Here is a 20,746-nt window from a genome sequence, read left to right as displayed (position 1 = left end):
AGTAGGCATTTTTATTCCAACTGCAGCTATCATGGACTAGAGCTAGTGTTACCAACCTCTAGGTGGCACTTGGGGATCTACTATTAGCTGATTTCCAGACAAATGAGATCAGTTCTTCTGTAGAAAATGGCTATTTTGGAGAGTGGATTCTCTGGAAAGTGGATTCTCTTGCTGAGGTCCCTCTCCAGGCTCTGCCCCCAAAATCTCCAGGTAATTTTTAACCCAGCCCTAATTGGAGCCCACCTTCAGAGCTGAAGAAGTAGACTCTAATTTCCACCCCTCCACCCCAAAAAAACAAAACCCTCTATGCTGGAATAATGTTTTATTAATCTAAGGACTCCTAATTCTTTTTGAAACAGACTAACAAGGCTGCCTCCCTGGAATGAACATTATATATTATAGGGGGAGAGGGGCCTTCCAACCATTTAATGTCATGCTCAACAGAAATATGAATTATGAATTATATATAATTATATGAAATATGAATTAGTTACTGGATCTGAATTAAGATGACAAGACTGGCAGAAATAAGAAATAGTGATCCATACCTCTGTGCTCCCCAGTGGGTCTGCAGATCCTTCTCGAAATGCATTTAAGTATCCATCAACCAAAGCTGTCAGATCAGACATAATTTCATCCAGGAGCATCATACGAAGAGGAAGAAGATAAAATGTTTCCAGAGCCAACACTTTCAGTAATTCAGGTGGAAGGGGTCTCACAAACCATACCTCAGGGTTTCTCTGTATGCCCCAAATGTATAATGACAAATGTATAATTTCAACAGTAATAAGAGCTGATAAAATCAATATCCAAAAACTGGATGCAATTTCCGATTAAACATCATGCCTAAAAGGACTGAACTACTAAACAGACATTCCCAGTTAGATCTTGCCTCTACCATCAGTTTCCTACGTGGCGATCCCATAAGTCTCTCCCAGTCCATCTAATAATTTGATAAATCACAACAGATACAGTTCCCAAGAGATCATAATTTGATTTCCCATTCCAGCAGACTCAGTTACCTCAGCTGCATGGTGCCTTCGTACCATGAAAGAGACTTGTTTGTAAGACATTCCTAGGTGTTGCATCAAGCATTCCTGTAGAGAGCAAATACAGTGTGGAAGGAAACCACCTGTTTCCATCGAAAAGCACAAGACATCAGCAACCTATGGAAGGAAAGCAAAGGTAAATGTGGCTAGAAGCACACATGGTGCCACCGAGCATGGAAGATGACTGTGCTAGCTGTCACCAAGCAAAATTTTTTGCCATCCAATTAGACATTACTTTTAATTATTTGTATATATATTCCACATGTTTATTAAATCCAGTACATTGATTTTTTTTGCAGAAATAGAAGTACTTTTCTAAAACCAATGATGTAATAGGAATAACTGTTGGATACAAGCATCAGAATGTTATTAGAAATATTCTGATTAGGCTACATCAAAAAGCGCAAGGACATCTACAGGTAAAACATGAGATCTTTCTGGTTTCCATCTGCATTGTTTCCAAAACCATGAGGGCTAAAATGGAAGCAGGTTACTAATGATTCTGAATGCATAAAAGTATTCAAATTCTTTGGAAGGGTGTATGCATTAAGGAGCAATGTCCTTCAAGATAATGCATTCCTTTACAAAGCATCTTGATTTGGTAAGCCATTCCAGCAAATTACCTGTGTATCAAAGACATTGGACAGCATAATTCCATATTGATGAGAAAGGCAATCAGAAAGCCACCGGCAGTCATGGATAACCTAAGTAATAGTGGAAAAGCCAACCTAATTATTAGTTGAGCAGGAATAGAGATAAATTTATAAATATACACAGACAAGTTATTGTTGTGGGGTAGCCATAACCCCACATTCAGACTGCCCCACATCTCCCTGTATGTGCTCTCAAATAATCTCATGAGCCAAATACATACTTTCAAAATGTTCCTATCTTCCAATACCATTTGGAGGCCATTCTTAAACACTCGAGCTCCCAGAAGGAAAATGTCAAATAAGAAAACGTGGCTCCTTGTTGCTACCTATGGCAAATATATATGCAAAACAGAAAAAAAAATGTTTGCTATTACCCAGATACAATACAATATTTTTAAAATACTTGCCTTGATAATTGCTACCCTGATTCAAAACATATTACATAGTAAGCATCGCTGAGATCAGCAGGACTTACTTTCAAGTACTATGTTTAGGATCCAATTGCGAAATTCAACACTTTCTGAACACAAACATCTCATTTCAATTAAAAAGAACACACACACACTCCTGAAAGATTATCAAATAAGGAGCAGCGTATGCCAATGGAGGGACAGCAGTCTGTACTTTTCCATGCTGCGATATAATTCTTTTGCTGCTGTAGTTCTGATACCAAATTTGCTGATCAGATACATCTGCTAGGTGGACATCGGTAGGACAAGCCACAGAGACAGGGCAAACCTGTCTCAGTTCCCTTCCACCTATTAATATTTCAAAATGAGATGCTACATAAATGTGTGAACCCTCTTTTTAAGTGGGTAACCGTGTTGATCTGTAGCAGCAGAACAAAGTTTGGGTCCAGTAGCACCACCTTTATGGCCAACCAAGGTCTAGTAACACCTTTATTACTTAAATATTTCTTGAATAGAACTTTGTTGGTCTTCCAAGTGCTACTGGACTCAAACTTTTTTAAATATGAAAAGCACTGATATCATGAAAGGGTGTTAAACTGATAGAAGAAAGATCAACAAAAAAGTCCAATAGCACCTTTAAGACCAACAAAGATTTATTCAAGGCATGAGCTTTTGAGTACATGCTGCTATACTAGAGCGAGCTGTTTAACTTTCTGTCTTCCCAACGTTTGTCTGCTCAAAATAGCCATTCCTATGTTACTTTTCTTCATACAGGGCAAAGATAGGCCTGCTAAAGGTAATGCCTGCTAAAGCAGCTGTACAGTTCAGCACATAACAATGCATCTTCCATTCCTATCTTTCCCAGGCAAGAGCAACACATAAAATGCAAAAGACACAAATGGAGAACAAGTGATTAACAGAAAAGTACCATGCCAGTCAGAATCATGGTAGCAGCTACAGTAGTTTGAGTCTGTTGTAAACTTACTACTACTCTATTTCAGCAGAATTTAACTGTATATACAGAGGCCAATGGGGTACTTTACCTTAACTGTCACTCTCTGTAGCTTGTCTAATGTATTATTTATAAGTAAATGTTGTATCTGATTGTGGCAAATATGATTCAGAACTATTTGAACCACGTTTTGTTTTGTTTTTTTTACTAAAGAATGATCTTTCCAATGAATCTATGAAGCAAGAGCAACTTCCGGTTCCACATTCTTCAATATACTGTGTTTGTGATTCATTCTCTTAAGAAAGTTTTTGAGAAATAGAAACAATTTTTGAGATGTGAACTTTTTGTTCTGGATTGAGATGAAAGCGTCCACAAACTGCAGCTTCTTGAGAACAGAACTAGAATGTTTAGAGCAAGAGTCCCAAGTATGATGTCATGGCGCCTGCCAATATCTTTCTTGGAACCCGCCAAGTGTTTTTAGAGTGTATGGGGCCAGATGGGGCTTTTACCCAACAGAGTTTCCAATCAGGAATCTGATTCACTATGCAGATTTTAAAAACATTGCTGTGGCAACAGCTTCCATCACAGCACAAAGATCTTCACTGTATGACTGAACGTTAAGCTGTGGTTAAGCAAAAAAATAAACAAGGTGTTCAATTTAAAATGCATCCTGTTAAACAGGGATTCTACCTGAAATGCTGAAGATAGGCTGTCAACTATATAATGTCAGCCTCCGATATTCTGTGCTTGGCTCTGTGTCCTACAACAACCATTCTGTGGTTGCACCCACCACTCTGTTTCAGAATTCCCAAGGTGCTCGCAGGCTTAAAAAGGTTGGGGACCCCTGGCTTAGAACAATGCTGAACAGCAGCTGGGTATTACAACATCCCTCCCTTTCCCCTGCTGCATGTCAAATGACGCTTTGGTTTGAAAGTCTGCATCATACTCAGCAATGCCCATCAGTATGGTAGTTATACTGGAGTTATTCCTGGCTATTTCAATATCTGTGTCCAAAGCAGTGGATAATTCATCTTCTGAGAAACACTGTCCTCTGTGTTGAGGATTCAGAAACTTTGTCACCAAATATACTGGATCAGAACAAAATTCAGATCTACCACTACCACTAATAATAATGTAAATAATTATTTTCCTGGTGAATAAAGCAAATAGATTAATTTGATTTTCATTAGGTGTCTGAATATCCCTGTAATATTTGGAACGCTTGGTGTGTCTCTTTGACATTTTTGAATGCCACTGAAATTAACAGTACGGAAAGTGAGTGCTCTCGGAGGACCTGCATTTTTTTCAATCACTCAGTACAAAGGGTCTATGTAAGGGGAATATTTGGTAGCTTTCAAGAATATTGATTTAGATGCTGTAAACACAATACTCAGTAAAGGAGTTCTCTGAATATTAGTCCATCCAGCTGATACAAAATTGGTGATCTTATCCCTTTGAATAATCAAGCTTTGTCATTAAGAGAGAAATATTTCAAGGGATAGGGGTTACAGACCAGCTAGGGAGCAGAAAGGAATGAAAGAAGGCATGGTCTTGGGAAGATACTGGAAGGTGACAGAACTTGCTGGCTGGAGAAAAGGCAGGAAGGGATGGACTCATGGAGTGAGGAAGAAGGGTACAAGAAGGCAAGGTAGAAGGATGGAAAGCAAAACAAAAGAAATTAAGTCATACTGTGCTGTCCTGAAGTGTTGGGGGCGAAGGAATCATTTTCATTCTGAAAATCTGCATCTTTCCTACCAGTGGGAAACAGTTACAATGGGACGGGAGTGCTAACAGGGCATAAAGTGAGGTTATCCTGTTGATTTATAGCTTGAATAGGTTTCCAGTTCTAATGGATATTCCTGAGCGGAATGGAAAGTCAAGCTATTGTTCTGCAAACACTAGTCATTCATGTTGGCTTGGGTATGTAGAGATGCTATCAATCCACAGAATGAGTCCTCCAGTGGACCGTGTCATATCTTTCCTTTGGGAATTCAGTTATCGCATCATGAGATGCATTTGATTCAGTGTTATATTACAAGATGGAGCCTCCCTGTGCCTCTGAATACATGGATGCCAGAGAATGAAGGGTACTCCAGGAATCATGGCTTCTGGAAAGGAGCAGATCTTGGGGAGAAACAAAGGTAAGACATGCTTTTAAAAAAGAAATGATACAACTACCTGAAATCAACATATGTTACAGGACACACAAATAATGAAGAGAGGAAATGGAGGGGGTATTATATTGATAAGCAAAGACAGGGCACTTCTAAAATATTTATACATGCAGACTGGAACTAATAGCCAAATGCTTTGATATGAGTTGCAAGATATGTGTTGTTAAACTGCAGCCAAGGCTTAGCTTACCTGCAGCCAAGCGAGTTTTCCATGACGACACAAATTGACACCCTCTGCTGCTATAGCACAAACATTTTGTTTTTTGATGTGCATCATCTAGTTAGAACAAGGGGGGGGAAGGGACTCATGGCAGATTGCACAAGACAAGTAAGTACAATCAACAAAACAGGATGTCCAATAACCAATGCATTTGTATTTTAGAAGTCTGAAATCACCAGAAATAACTGAATCATAGCATAAGTATTGACAATACATTAAGTGGTATAGAAATTACATACTAGGATTGTAATAGGTTCAAGGTTTTGGTTTTAACCTTCAAGGCCATATGCAACTTGGGCCTCATGTACCTGAGGGACCACCTACCTGACTATACTCCCTGAAGAGCACATCATTCCGCCAATGCAAATTGGCTGGTGATCCCTGGGCCTCAAGACATACATTTGGCCTCAACCAGGACCAGGGCCTTTTTGGTCCTGGCCCCCACCTGGTAGAATGATTTCCCAGAAGAGCTACAGGCCCTTAGGGAGCTTGCTTAGTTTCAAGTGCCTGCAAGATGAAGCTCTTCCACCAGGTATTTGGTTGGGGCAAATGAACAGTAGTGTAGCATCAAGTTAGCACCACCCTATAAGAGCCCCCATCCCCACAGAATGAAAAAGCAGTAATATCAGCGCTCTCTCAGCAGTAATATCAGCGCTCTCTCAGCCTCACCCACCTCACAGGGTGTCTGTTGTGGGAAGAGGAAAGGGAAGGCGAATGTAAGTCGCTTTGAGACTCCTTTGGGGATAGAAAAGTGGCATATAAGAATCAACTCTTCTTCTTCCATGGCTCACAGATATTGGTGTCAAAACAGAATGAATATCACTTTAATTGTTCTTAAATCTTTTAAACTGTTTAATCGTTTTTATGTATCATATAAACTGCCCTAAGTCAGCTCCTCAGGAGGGGTGGTCATAACTTCGAACATAAATATACATACAGTAAACTATACGGCACCCGTATAGAGCACAGTCTCAATCCAAGTAAGTTTGTGAACTCTCTTGTACAGTGCAGCCCTATTATTTGTGCAGAAAAACCCTCTTGAATAATTCAATTTGCATAGCTTGCAGAAAGCCAGGAGACTGAGAGCTTTCCTAACGTTGTGCTGGCAATTCCACAAGCTGGGAGCCACAATGGAGAAAAAACATGTAGAGGTGGGTTGTTGGTTTTGCTCGTTTACAGGTTGGGTACCAAAGGTGTTGTGAAGGAACATAGGGCCCTCCACAGATAAAAGGGGGCAAGACCATGAAAGGTTTCTGATGTGATAACCAGTACCTTAAACTAATCCTGGAAACAGATGTGCAGTCAATGGAGCATCTGCAGAATAAAATATGCATATTCAATCTAGCTCTGATTAATAGCCAAGCCGCAGCATTCTGGACCAGCTGGAGTTTCAGAGTTGATTTTGAAGGGAGACCAATGTACAGTACATTACAGTAGCCTAGTCTCAGTATTACTGTGGTGCTGATTCAGGTGATCAGGTCAACCATATTAACATAGTGGGCTATCTTATGGGCTAAGTTGAGAGAGAGCCTTTTTTGCAGCAGCATATTGATGTCAACTAACTTCAAAACTACAAATCATTTCTCCTAACGGCTTCACATTAGACGATAGACAATACTCCCTGAGTATGGATGATGGACGATAGAACTACTCCCTGAGGAACCCCACAAAACAGACCCCATACTGTTAACTGGTTTCCAGTATCAACCCTTTGAGTCCAATCCATGAGGAAGGATCTAAATCAATGCAATGTACATCCTTTGATACCTAGGTTTGCCTGCAGGTGCCTCCACAAAATGGCATGATCTATGTCAAAGGCTGCAGAAAAATCCAGTAAGAGCAATGGAGAGGCTTGGCCCTTGTATACCCCTAGATGGAGGTCAGCAGCTATTTCCCCAAATTAAAGATGGGGAGGGAACTGTTAGATTTGCTCCAATGATGAACGTCACCAGCTTTCCAGAAACTTTGCTTTCCATGGGATTAGGACTCTGTTGCTGTTGGGTACAATTTCTGTTACGTTATCCTACTGGCTGGCACTCTTCATATTTTTCATCTAACAAACCATATACTACTTGTTAAAGAAGTACTTGAGAGAACTTTGATTTATTTATATAAATGTCACTAAATTTCTGGAAACTTCCCATACACTTTACATCTGGATAAGCCTGATCAAAAATATATTTAAAACATATAAGAAAAACATCAAGTGAAGTGCGATATATAAACAAATGAATCAATAAAATATAACTTTTATACTTCATTTACAACCATACTTTCCATCACATTTTATAGTGACAATTTACAAGTTTTTTGTTTTTAAAGTTATGTCTTCCAGTTTGGTCACGCAGGGCATATGTATATTCCAAATTTATATTCTAGCTGCAATGATTTAAATCAGTTTTATTATAGTGATTTAAATTAATTTTAAATCAAGTTTTTCCATGATCACTTAGATAGCAAACATTTATTTAGAAACTAATTATGATTTGAGTCTAAATAACATTTATACAACTTCAGAAGGTATATAATTATTTTCTTAATTGTAAACAAAACACATAAATGACTTTGGGGTATAATTTCAACCCCAAAACAAATCCCAATGAATCTGAGGGCAGTGAAATATCCCATAATAAAAATCTGGTTTTAGTGGCCGACAGGAGAGCATTTTACTATTTCCAGAACCCACTAGATTCACCCTTGTGCAGTTAAATGCTTCTTTTGAGTATTTCATAATTTATACCAGTTGCTATTGGGTCCTCTTTCCATGACAAAAATGGAGGAGAAGCTGTCTCTTGTAGTTTGGAGTTGCTCTTAGACCCACACTTACTGCAGGCCTTTTACCAGCTTCAACTGTTCAGCCAGGCAAGGGGTTTCCAAGACACAAAAGACCTGGCCACAGTGATGCATGGTTACATCGAGAACAGATTAATGCAAAGCTGCTCTTGAACAATGTTCAGAAACTTCAACTGGTGCAAAATGCTGCAGCCATGATAGTGAATGGAGGGATAAAATTTATCCCAAATTTGAATGTTTAGGATAAAAAGCATCCAATCAAGAATCCAGTTGATTTTTGTGAGCTTGTTCTATACTCCTGGTTCTCTTTTTGTTTCTGGAAAGAAAACGAAGTGGTTCTACCCTAGGCAAACTGCTGTTCAAGTGGGTAGCCTTAAAAGAAAATAGAGGGAGAGCCATTTTTTTATGCATTCTACTAAAAATGGCGGGCTGTGGAGGAATTAGAAGAAGAGTTGGTTCTTATATACTGTTTTACTCTACCCAAAGAAGTCTGAAAACGGCTTACAATTGCCTTCCCTTTCCTCTCCCCACATCAGATACCCTGTGAGATGGGTGAGTCTGAGAGAGCCCTGATATTGCTGTTTGGTCAGAACAGTTTTATCAGTGCTGTGGCAAGCTCTACTTTGTTAGTATCCAAACCCCTCCTCACTCTTACGGGGTGTCAGTTAAAGCATAAACACCCTTCCTCTGTATCTCAAATATTAATTTGCAGCACATTGTCTGGCACAACTGGACACTGGAATAGATGACCACTGCATCTATACACAAAAGGTACAGGGTCTGCTTCCAAGCAGCCATCATAGGTGCCAGCTGGATACCAGACCTTTCCTGGACTCTCTGGGTTAGACTAGTGAGATGGCTAGAGGCTGTTTGCTTTCTTTTCTAACCCAAAGCTAGGTTGCATATCCTTGGGACATTAGGACCTCCAGTAATGTTACTAGTTTCATGAATTCCCCCATCTTCTCTCTCATACCTGTAAAACTGAATTAGTTACCATTCAAAGTATGCTTCACCCTAGCTATTTCCCATCCTGTAATCCAGGGGCCATCAAGAAACATTTACATCTCTGGTTCTACCCCAGTAGAACAACTAACCAGCCACTTTCTCTCTCCTTCCCTCCCTCCCCTCACCCCCAATGTAGCCCCATCTTCTGTATATATGTTTCTTTGTGACCTTCATATGGATAGGCCTGCTTGTGGATAGGCCACTTTCCTTCTCTGAGATGCTGGTTGTCTTTACTGGTTCTGCAAACTTCACATTGTTACAATAGCCATAATTCCCCCCAATTCCCACTCTTTATTCCCATTCAAACCTAATTTTCCTTAGTTAATTTCTTGGGTGCATGTTTACATAGTTTTGGAGTGTTTGAATAGAACCAGAGCCAGAAGGGGCCACCCAGACAATCTAGTCCAACCCCCTGCTTGTATTTGCTTTGAGTTCTCCTTTCTTTATGTGGTTCTAAGTGAATAACCCTGGTATACACTGGTGGAGATCCCACTGTTACCCCACTCGCTAATTAAATTCCCTATTCAAGTTCCTAATATGAATGAATAAATAAAATAAAATAAATAAATTACAACTTGGCCATGGAAGCTAACTGGGTGACTTGGGCCAGTCATTCACTAGCCTAATCTACCTCACAGGACTATTGCAAGGATAAAATAGAGGATAGGAGAATGTAAACTGCTTTGGGGAGAAAGGCAGGGTACAACTAAAGTTAGAGTTTCATGGACTCTCCCCAAAGTGCAATTTAGAGGATTTAGCCAGTGTGAACTGAAAACAATTGATACATTTATGTATATTGTTATACTAGTTTAAGTCCTACAGATGTTCTTCTAAGCACTGCTGGCAATGATTTAGAATGTGTGCTATAATAGAAATTCTCATAGATCTTGTATGCACTAGCGACAATGGCAAAAGACTGAGGGGAAAAAACAACCAAGTAGAAATAAAAGCACACTCACAGCAGAACCAAATTTCCTCTGGAACTGATCAATAACAATGTATTCTATAGCATCCTCTGTGTCTTCATCTGAAATTAAATTAACACACTTAATACTTTCCTCTTACCTACAATCACAGCAAAACTTTACTTAGGCAAAGGTTCATTGATCCTTATAAAACGGTTTAAAACTGAAATAAGAGTTCAAGGGTGGATGGCTTTTGGTATTAATGGCTCTTATATCAATTCAAGTGCATCTTTTAGCAAACAGATTGTAGCTTGATCCTGATTGAGACACTACCATATTTTAAAGGTTTTTTGTCTAGTGATTGTAGTTACATGCAAACAATGATGTCAAAAATACCTAACTTTATGCACATTTATAATTTAGAATGGATGCATTTAAAGCCCATCACTCTGCTCATCCTATGGAGAAAAATGATAAGTAAGTTATTATTTCAAATCCAGGCAGATGTCTGGCAGCCTGCCTCATCTCCATACTGTTTAGTTTCAAAATTGAAGTGTTGCTACTCATCCTATTGGCACCCTATGTATTTATTTTAATCTGTATTGTTCTTGAAACATGATTGACTTTAAACAGCTTTAAAAGTCATAGATGTGTGTACAAAGTAGTCTAGTGAGTACCAAAGCCCTGAATGCTAGCTGCATATTTGCACAAGTGCATCCCTTATTGTTGAAATTTTGTTTAGAACAAAAACTGGAAAGCTGTTCAGCCCTTTAACCATGTTCAAATATCAACTGCTACTAACAGTACTAGAATTCACACAACAATCCTGTTTGCAAAAGCAATGTTCTTCACTGCAATGCTTAGTTGCATGCTATGATACTGACATTCTAGAACGTACAATACGTCCTTTTAAAACAAGCACCTAAAGGAAGCATTAATGAATTATCTGCTAGATGTAAAGAAGGTGCTTTAAGAATCAAAACGTTCAAACCATACAAAATTTCATTGCCATGTTATAAGCCTTAGGATGACAGTACAGAAATGGATTTTTATAGGAACTGAAGAATAAATATCCTGAATTTCTGATGGTCACCTGAACAGGTAGATTTGAAGTGACACAGGTTGAGTTGCTTCGTCTCTTGGGAAGCAACATTAGAACCCTGAATGCTCTGGTTAAGTGGTGGTCCTTCTTCCTCGGCAGCCGTTCTAGTAGCTGGAGTTTCCTTACTGCAAAAAACATACGTAATTATTTTTGTTTCTTTTATGTTTCAACTTGTCATCTGCTGCTCTCAGTGGCTTACAGTTTAGGATTTTTATCTCAGTATTCATGCTAACCTTGTTCAACTTGTGTATCCATATTCCTCACAATTTATTATATTTGTGATAATGTGACTGTAAGATAATGGCTTGAAGATAATGGCTTGAAGTACAGGCAGGATTTCGAAGAGGCAGAGGAACTAGAGATCAAATTACCAACATACGCTGGATCATGGAGAAAGCTAGGGAGTTCCAGAAGAACATTTACTTCTGCTTCATTATGCTAAAGCCTTTGATTGTGTGGAGCACAACAAATTGTGGCAAGTTCTTAAAGAGATGGGAATACCGGAGCATCTTATTTGATTAGCTGTTTTGGCAAAGAATTATCATTGGCTGTATTTGGATGTGTGACAGTCTACTAATGTAACAGAATTAATTTTTGCTATATATCCCCACTGTCATGTAAGGAAGGGGGCTTGCATTCGAAAGCTCATGCCCTGAATAAATCTTTGTTGGTCTTAAAGGTGCTATTTGACTCTAGTTTAATAAGACATACATATAAACAACACCATAAAATACTAAAACCTCAATTTAAAAAAATACCAAACAATATAATACATTGTATCTGAAGAAATGTGCATGCATATGAAAGCTCATACTTTGAATAAAATTTTGTTGGTCTTAAAGGTGCTATTGGACTCAAATTTTGTTCTAATACAATACAGTGGCAGAGAAGTCACCCTTGATCAATTTCTTCCCCAACAACCAGGATCTGGCTCTGTGAAACCTCCTCAGCATCAAATCCTGTGCTACAAGGCAAGCGAATGGAAGGGGGATGTAGAATGTCTAGGATGTCAAGACATGAAGAGAGGAGTAAAGATCTTCCAGCCCTAGCCTAGACCAAACACCTGGTGGAATAGCTCTGTCTTATATGCCCTGCAGAACTGTGATAGCTCTGATATGGCCTTCCGCCACTGATAGGGAGGCATCAAAGATCACCCCCAAATTCCTGGCCAAGGAAGAGATCTCTAATTGCACTTGTCCAGGCAGGGGATACATGCTTCTTGATCTGACCCTTAGCAACCCATTCACAGGACCTCTATCTTGGAAAGATTAAGTTTCAGGCAACTCTGCTTGAGCCAGACCATCATTGCTTCCAAACACTGTGGATTAATAACTATACAGTGACAGACAAAATACTAATTATATTTTAGCTAATGCTAACACAAAATTATACAGTATTCTGTTCTCCTTTCAGTAATGAATTTTAGTCAAACATTGATTCAAGTGGGTAGCCATGTTGGTCTGAAGCAGCACAACAAAAATTGAGTCCAATTGCACCTTTAAGACCAACAAAGTTTTATGCAAGGTATGAGCTTTTGAGTGCATGCACTCTTCCTCAGACAAAATGGAACAAAATCATGAGAGTACAGATATATAAAGGTAAAGGTATCCCCTGTGCAAGCACCGAGTCATGTCTGACCCTTGGGGTGACGCCCTCCAGCGTTTTCTTGGCAGACTCAATACGGGGTGGTTTGCCAGTGCCTTCCCCAGTCATGACCGTTTACCCCCCAGCAAGCTGGGTACTCATATAGACAGATATATAGAATAGGTAAATTAGCAGCAAATTAGTAAACTATGTCACAGTATCCAAATTGTGCCATATTATCCCATATGATAATTCTTTGCTAAAACAGCTGATCAGACCTTTTGAGTTCAATTGTAGGTCTCAAAAACATTGGAGAAATAAAACTGTCCATGTTAGTAATCAATGGCAATTAATAGAAATTACTTATTTCTTTTCACAACTGGGAAAGTATCTGCAATTAATTTAAGGGAAGGAATAATACAGTTGCAGGTGCATTAGTAAGAGCCACTGAGCCAGAGATGTGTGAAATTCAGAAAACAGGTATAATAGTATGAGGGAAGGTAAAATGGGCTGTGTGAAAGCAAAGTAATAGAGTACAAAGATAGAATGAGTGCTTTGGATTAGGAGGAGCTATTCTGGTTTGTGAAGAAAGTGGGATAAAATAGGTAAGTGCAGTCAAAAATAACATAAAGCTTTAGGGATAAAATTTCAAACTAATTATAAAAAGCTTGTACCAGTTGCCATAAGCAACATTTGCTTACATCTGAATGGGAACTTGAGCCTGCTGCATTCAGTTGAATTTAGGGCAGTTACTTGACAAAAGATTATTCTTAGTTTAAGAACACAATTCTAATCCATTGTGAAAGGAATTAGCAGAAGGGGTACCCAGAAGCTGAGGTATTTTAAATTGTGAATGCAAAAACATGCTATATTGCACAAGGTAGAAGTTTAGTTGATAAACCATATATTGCTAAAGTCTGGACAAACAAACCTGTGCCTGCCATAAATACTTGGTACGAGATGGATACTAGTTGTCTCCAAAACTCAATCCCAAATCCTATGCTGTTTAATCTTTATGTAAATTTCATTTGTAGTTTTAGAGTAGGTTGTCCTACAGTTCATATACTTCATCTTGTAAATAGCTCACACATCAACTTTTTTACATTCCACTAAGCTGTACATAAGAGTTTTCATTGGTTGCATCAAAGAGAATGGTTCCTATGGCTTGTCTAAACATCTAAATTCCTTTGTCACTCCTGGAAAATGACAACATAAAAGTCTTAATATATACCTGGTAGGAGTTTCCATTTCTTTTGCATCACATTCCTTTGATTCATCAAGCAACTGCACTGAAACACAAACCACCAGATACTATTAAAGATTTAGCCTTCAACCACAAACTGCATTTAACTCCAGATGGTTAAAGCTGAAATAAAATCTCAGGTGGCAAATGATAAATATAGTCATTACAGCAATAACCAAGCAAGCAAACCCAAACAGGATTACCCAGAACCAAAGAACAATGACAATACAATGACAATACTCTTTATGTGAAGACCCTATAAAAGAATATCCTCCAAAATATCCTATCATTGACAGCCTTACCCAAGTTTTGCAAATTGAGAGGCATGGCTTTTTTGACTTAGTCAATCCATCTCAGGTTGGGGCCTCCTCTTTTCCTAGCATTATTGTCTCTTCCAGGGACTCTTGTCTTCTCATGATGTGATTATGATAAACCAGTCCATCTTCCTCCCTCAGAGGCAAATTTTACCTTAAAAAGTGATCTGTTCCCTCACTGACTGAGGGAGTAATGTGGTTTCTTTATTGAGCTTAATAAAGTCTGCTGTCTCTGTGTCTGAAAGATAATTTGACTTATCTGGAGAGCCAGTTTGCTGTAGTGGTTAGGAGTGCAGACTTCTAATCTGGCATGCCAGGTTCGATTCTGCGCTGGGTTACCTTGGACGCGCCACCGCACTGATAAAACTGTTCTGACCAGGCAGTGATATCAGTGCTCTCTCAGCCTCACCCACCCCACAGGGTGTCTGTTGTGGGGAGAGGAATGGGAAGGCAGCTGTAAGCTGCTTTGAGCCTCCTTTGGGTAGGGAAAAGCAGCATATAAGAACCAACTCCTTCTTCTTTTAGCTCAGCCCTGCAACGCCATGGAAAGGTGTAGAAACCTTCTTTACCTAAGCCCCTTCAGAATGGCTCTTGAAATGGTGTAAAAGTCAAACAAAATAAACAATTTTACTCAGCATACAAGAAACGTTAGATGGAATGAGCAGTTGAAAACTTCGAGGTAAAAATCAGTAGTTGTAATAGGGTTGCCAATGTGGCTGGAGATCTCCTGGAATTATAACTGGTTTCCAGTTGACAGATCGTTTCCCTGGACAAAATGACAGCTTTGGATGTTGAACACTGGCATTATACCCTGCTGAGATCCTTCCCTTCCCCAAACACCATTCTCCACCAGCAATTTCCCAAACCACAGCTGGCAACTTTTAAGTTGTACACTCTTCATTCTTAATTTCAGGCTATTGAGTTATTCAGGTTTATTTCCTTACTTTTTAGTTCTTAATAGAAAGAGGCTTTTGTATCTGTAACATCCCAAACACTACAAAATTTTTAGTTAAGTTTTCTTAGCATTCTCTGGTTGGTGTAGTGGTTAGAAGTGCCGACTTCGAATCTGGCAAGCCAGGTTTGGTTCTCTGCTCCTCCACATGCAGCCTACTGGGTGACCTTAGGCTCATCACAGCACTGATAAAGCTGTTCTCTCAGCCTTACCTACCACACAAGAGGAAAGGGAAGGTTACTGAAAGCAGCTTTGAGACTCCTTTTGGTAGAGAAAAGCACTGTATGTAAACCTGCTATTCTTTTTCAAAGGTTATCACCCTGCCAATTATTCAGGTTGAACCCAGAGTCTTAAGTCAAAACCATGTTTTCTGGCTAAAATATCCTCAGAGTAGATATTCAACAGCTATGGTCTTCTTTCAGTGGTCCCCAACCTGCGGGCCGTGGCCCGGTGCCGGGCCGCGAAGGCCATGGCGCCGTGCCACGGCTCCCTCTCCCCGCCCCCCCCCCCCGCAGTAAAAAACTTCCCAGGCCGCAAGCTTGCGGCCCGGGAAGCTTCTTACTGCGGGAGGGCGGGGAGAGGGAATCAGAGCTGGCCACGCCCATGCGGGCGCGGCCTGATGCACGGGCGCTGCCCGCGAGTGCGGCCCGATGCGCGGGCATGGCCCGCGTGGGCCGCACCCCGATGCCCTGCCGGTCCCCAACCTCAGAAAGGTTGGGGACCATTGTTTTAGTGCACTGCTTTCATAGGATCTCTCTCTCTTTCAGCTACTGCTGACCAAAGTGCTTGGAGCAGCCTGTCACTCAAGATCTGTATGGTTTAACTCTTCACCTCTGATAGTTCAGCACTTTGAGGCTTGCTTTTAAAGTGCTGCCCATCACAGTGACCAAGGTACAATAGGTTCAGTTTAATTTGATCAGAGTTCAGGTTTGATTACATGTAGAACTCATTTGTCTTTTTGGTGGTCTATGGCTGTGGTCCGCAACCTTTATTAGGCTGCGGACTGGTGTGGGGGAAGGCGATCCGGCTGCTGCACATGTGCGGCAGCCCATGCACAAACGTGCTTGTACAGCAGGTCCACACATGCGTGTTTGTACCAGGCACGGCCGCAAACACGCATGCATGGCACTTTTTGCGCATGCATGCGTGGCAGGTCCGTGTGTGCACATTTGCTCCATGTGCAGCAAACGCATGCGCGTTTGTGCTGGCGGCCGTGCTTCCCGCTTTGCCCCCCGCAAAAAGAAGCTTGCTGGCCCACAAGCTTGCAGCCTGGGAAGTTTCTCACTGCGGGGGGAAGGGCGGGGAGAGGGAGTCGCGGCCCGGTGCCAGGGCCTTCCGCGGCCCAGTGGTTGGGGACCACCGGTCTATGGTATTCATGAAATTCTTCCCCAACGTGACATTTCAAATGTATCAACTTTCTTCCTGACAGCTTTCTTAATTGCGCAACTTTCACACCTATAAATAGTAATGAGGAATATCTGTAAACCACTCCCATGGGAGTGGTAAAAATTAAACAGTAAGGGCATTGTGGGTGGAGAAAGGGGCGGGGCGAGTCCATGATAAAAACTCAAATGGGCCAATCACGGCTCCCAATTGGCCCCTCCGAGTGTCAGTCTGGGCCAATAGGGCCCGTCCCACACTTGCTACGGAGGAGGCCGACCGGCCCAGGCTTCAGCGTGGGCCTGCTCCGAGCCCTGCACTGAAGTGCAGGCGGGAGGAAGGTGGCCAACGCAGGCTTCAGCGCGGGGCTTGGAGCAGGCCCGCCATGTTGCACATGCAGAGGGCCTGCTCCGAGCCCTGTGCTGAAGCCAGGAGCGCGCGGGGTGAGGAGGGTGGCATGTCCCCTGCCACCTTCCAGCCCCTGCCTAGCACCCATTGCATCCCTCCCTGCAATAGGCTTTCTAGTTATGACATAAATTTGATCTTGGCTGTCAGCAACACATCCTTGCATTTAGGACTTTTCTAGCTCCTTCATGGTTGACCTTCCCAGTCTTAATCTCTTTCTGATTTCTTGGTTGCAGTCTCCCTTTTAGTTGGTGATAGGGCCATACTGTAAGAGCCTCTTGTGGCGAAGAGTGGTTAGGCAGCCGTCTGAAAGCTTTCCCCATGAGGCTGGGAGTTCAATCCCAGCAGCCGGCTCAAGGTTGACTCAGCCTTCCATCCTTCCGAGGTCGGTAAAATGAGTACCCAGCTTGCTGCTTGGGGGTAAACGGTAATGACTGGGGAAGGCACTGGCAAACCACCCCGTATTGAGTCTGCCATGAAAACGCTAGAGGGCGTCACCCCAAGGGTCAGACATGACTCGGTGCTTGCACAGGGGAAACCTTTACCTTTACCTTATGGCCCTACTGTAGCCCAGTGCTATCAAACACAATATTAAAATTACACAAATTGTGCCATTTTAGTATTGGATAATAACATATTTTGTAATTATTTCTGATTTTGAGCCTTCATTAACTTTTAACTGAAGATGCTAAAGCTCTCGTAGAATTGTCAGAACTGTTGCAATTGTATTTATTGAACGCATTTTAGGAAATAAACCAGGGACCTGTAATTTTTTATATTCTTTACCTGATGTCAAGGTAATGTGTAACTTTCTAGCAGATGCAATGAAAAGAGAACATTGTGAGTAAGAAATTAGACATGGACCAGGAAATCCCAAATATGTTAAATATACAACATAAATAAAGAATTTCTATGTATTATCAAAATGTATTCTCACCATTTACAATTTCATGACCAAAAAACATCTTCACTCCTGGAACACATCTGCCATTTACCAGGTTCTTAACTGGAAATAAGAGCAATACCAATCACAAACTGAATCACGGACAAATAAAAAGACTTTAATCAAACAAAAAATATATAAAATATAAAATGCACATGGAATTTATTTTTTAGAGGAGCTTGCCTGAAATGTTTGATAATTTTCTTCATTTGTTTAGTACTTTGTTTATACAATTTATTCATGCAAAAATATGGATGTCTTTTTTTAAACACATATTTTAACAGACACATACTCCTAAATTCCTGAACATTTTGCTTTGCTCCACCCAGTAGGATCTGTTGCCTCTGCCTTGTTCTGTAATTATCCAAGGCTGCCTTTATTAGTTGCTCTGTACTTTTGGAAAAGCCCATTAGAAAAGGGCTTTCAGATAATCTGTAAAACAGAATAACCTTGCAGATTTTTGGTGGCATGGGCCTTTTAACTTTCCTAAAAGGACAAAAAGCAGGCTTTGCTGAGAGAAGTTGTCAGTGTAAATGCTACCTTTCATCTGAGGTCTCTATACTCTTATCAAGACTCTTGGGAAGCTATCCTAGGACTGCTAACACCAAGGTGGGAAATTTCTGGAGATTTGGGAGTAGAGCTTAGAAAGGAGATGAAGCTCAACACTCAGTCTTTATTTATGGTCATTTAGACCAAAAATTTAGATACAATAGCAGTTTGTAAAAGGGAAGGTAATACATTAAAAGGCAAAAAATGCATCAACAATAAAGCTTAAAACTTCTCCACCATAAAAGCCAACATTTAGAAGCATTAACTGCCGTTGACTATTTTACAAGGATAAAATGAGCCATAAAAGCAATAAAACTAGTAAAGCTGTTAAAATATAAAATAAAAGACAAGATTAAGAGGCGTGCAATAATATCTACTAACCAAAAAACATAAGAAGTTATGTGGACCTGTTATGGCTATACATGAGTGACCCAATCTTTCCTAATTCTTAAATCTGTATCTGATAGCAATATTTGCAGGCGATGCTTTCTCAGGTCGTGAGGGCATTCTATAAGCATTGGTACTAATGCACCTGTGCGAATATTATACAGCTTGCACTCAAATAAGATGTGTTCTGTGTTCTCTACTTGACCCTCATTGCAGATACAGATCCTTGAGAGGGAGTCCATCAAATTTCCCACTCAAGTAAGCAGAGGGTAGGGCATTGTGACGAAGGAGGGTAAAGGATCTCCTGTGCTCAGGATTTACCACTTTTCTTAGATATTGCATCTGGGTGTTCCTGTTTAGGAGATTCTTTCCTAAAAAGTGGGTCCTGAATATTGTTGAGATCATGTTGCCTCTCTACTTCTATCACTCTTGCCCTAAGGAGATGAAACTAAACCAGGATATGATGTTGTGACAGACTGCACTTTTAAAAGTTTAGAAGTACTGTACAAACAGATAAAGGACTTTGCACAGAGACAGAGAGCCTTGATTGACAGGGTGTTCCAAGATATATGATTGGTTACCACCAGCTGAACAGAGAAAGTCTTGAGAGCTACACTCTGAGAATTATCTTAACTGAATCGAGCACTAACAGATTCTGAATTCTTCTCTGACAGCAGTTTAACACAGATGGAATACTAGAAATGCTAGCCAAGAGGAGTGAATAGTTAGAAGACTCCCATTCAAGCCAGAAAAGCATTTCCTTACCCTGTCAAAACAGGGCGATATCTCTGAAGAATGGAGAAATCCCTGGTATGGTGTAGTTAGAAACTGCCTTGCCTTATGAAACCTTAAGAGTCTAATAAAACTCAAGGAGTGTATTGGTGCATTTAGAGAAAATGTTTGGGTATTGGATAAGAGTGTCCCAGCTTTCTGGAAATCAAGTGTCAGTGAATATTCACTGAAGTTCCAGGGAAACACTGGAACAAAAGCCTTTCTTTCATCTTAAAGATCCTATATGTCTCTGCATACACTGTTTTGGGGCCCATCAAAGGACTGCAAAAGCACTGAATGCTTCCATATGCAGTCCCCCATGGAGCAAATAATGCTCTCAAAACAGCTTTGGGTCAGGAGAATAGTGGGTGTAGGGGGGAGAAACCCCTCCTCTCCCCTTTTGTTAAGGGCCCAATCTGAATGGGCCCCCTATGGCATGTCAGAATTAGTTTCTCACAGGAAACACCACTGGCATCCTCAAGCCAGTCCCATGGTAATTGTGTTGCTTGTAGTGTGTAGATCATGCATTGTTTCCAGGTCAGCCGAAGGTTCTAACAGATATGCTAAATCTAAGAGTTCCCGGTTGAAACTTGGATTCTTAGATGTGTGGGGCCCAATTTAAACTAGAATCATGGCTTGGAGGATAGGAGTCTCAACCATCCCCTCACATCATTTCCCCAATTTGAAATGGCCCTGTGGGAACTATTCTTTGTCTTGTTGTGGAACAAATATGTTCCCTTTGTCTGATAATCTAAGTTTCAGCAGGGAAACTCCTACTGCACAACAGGACTTGGGGAGAAGCCCAGGAACAGTTTATCAAGAAATTAGGGTCCCAGAGACTTTATTAGGGGAACCACCTAACAACTTGTGCCTCAAATATACTTTGAGTTCCTAGCCCTCAAATATATATTAAAGACACTGTCCCTATTCTAATCTAGAATATAAAGAATCCCAT

General features: G+C 40.6%; 2 protein-coding genes across 10 annotated transcripts in view; one reads left to right on the top strand and one right to left on the bottom strand.

The window, feature by feature from the left end:
• The window catches only part of DLL4 (delta like canonical Notch ligand 4), a 184,872-nt gene extending 165,050 nt beyond the window's left edge, over positions 1 to 19,822 (top strand). Inside the window, exon 11 of the mRNA XM_077322828.1 lies at positions 19,812 to 19,822. Coding sequence (XP_077178943.1) covers positions 19,812 to 19,813 — 2 coding nt within the window. The 3' untranslated portion in view covers positions 19,814 to 19,822. The remainder of the gene's footprint in view (positions 1 to 19,811) is intronic.
• EXD1 (exonuclease 3'-5' domain containing 1) overlaps positions 1 to 20,746 on the bottom strand; it is a 30,560-nt gene that overhangs the window by 3,578 nt on the left and 6,236 nt on the right. For 5 of the 9 annotated variants that reach the window (XM_077322833.1, XM_077322831.1, XM_077322832.1 and 2 more), the window contains 9 exons: positions 18,079 to 18,147; positions 14,079 to 14,136; positions 11,255 to 11,388; positions 10,216 to 10,283; positions 5,429 to 5,515; positions 1,924 to 2,028; positions 1,673 to 1,753; positions 1,023 to 1,166; positions 549 to 740 (listed from right to left, as the gene is read on the bottom strand). In XM_077322833.1, the coding sequence (XP_077178948.1) occupies positions 549 to 740; positions 1,023 to 1,166; positions 1,673 to 1,753; positions 1,924 to 2,028; positions 5,429 to 5,515; positions 10,216 to 10,283; positions 11,255 to 11,388; positions 14,079 to 14,136; positions 18,079 to 18,147 (938 nt within the window). Of the gene's footprint in view, positions 1 to 548; positions 741 to 1,022; positions 1,167 to 1,672; positions 1,754 to 1,923; positions 2,029 to 5,428; positions 5,516 to 10,215; positions 10,284 to 11,254; positions 11,389 to 14,078; positions 14,137 to 14,392; positions 14,662 to 18,078; positions 18,148 to 20,746 lie in introns of those variants that run through there. The other 4 variants (XM_077322838.1, XM_077322837.1, XM_077322839.1 and 1 more) reach the window with 4 other exon arrangements.

Source organism: Paroedura picta, chromosome 2, assembly GCF_049243985.1.
Source record: "Paroedura picta isolate Pp20150507F chromosome 2, Ppicta_v3.0, whole genome shotgun sequence".
Taxonomy (NCBI): domain Eukaryota; kingdom Metazoa; phylum Chordata; class Lepidosauria; order Squamata; family Gekkonidae; genus Paroedura; species Paroedura picta.
The sequence above is the reverse complement of the archived record's forward strand: the minus strand, read 5'-3'. Positions and strand labels throughout refer to the sequence as shown.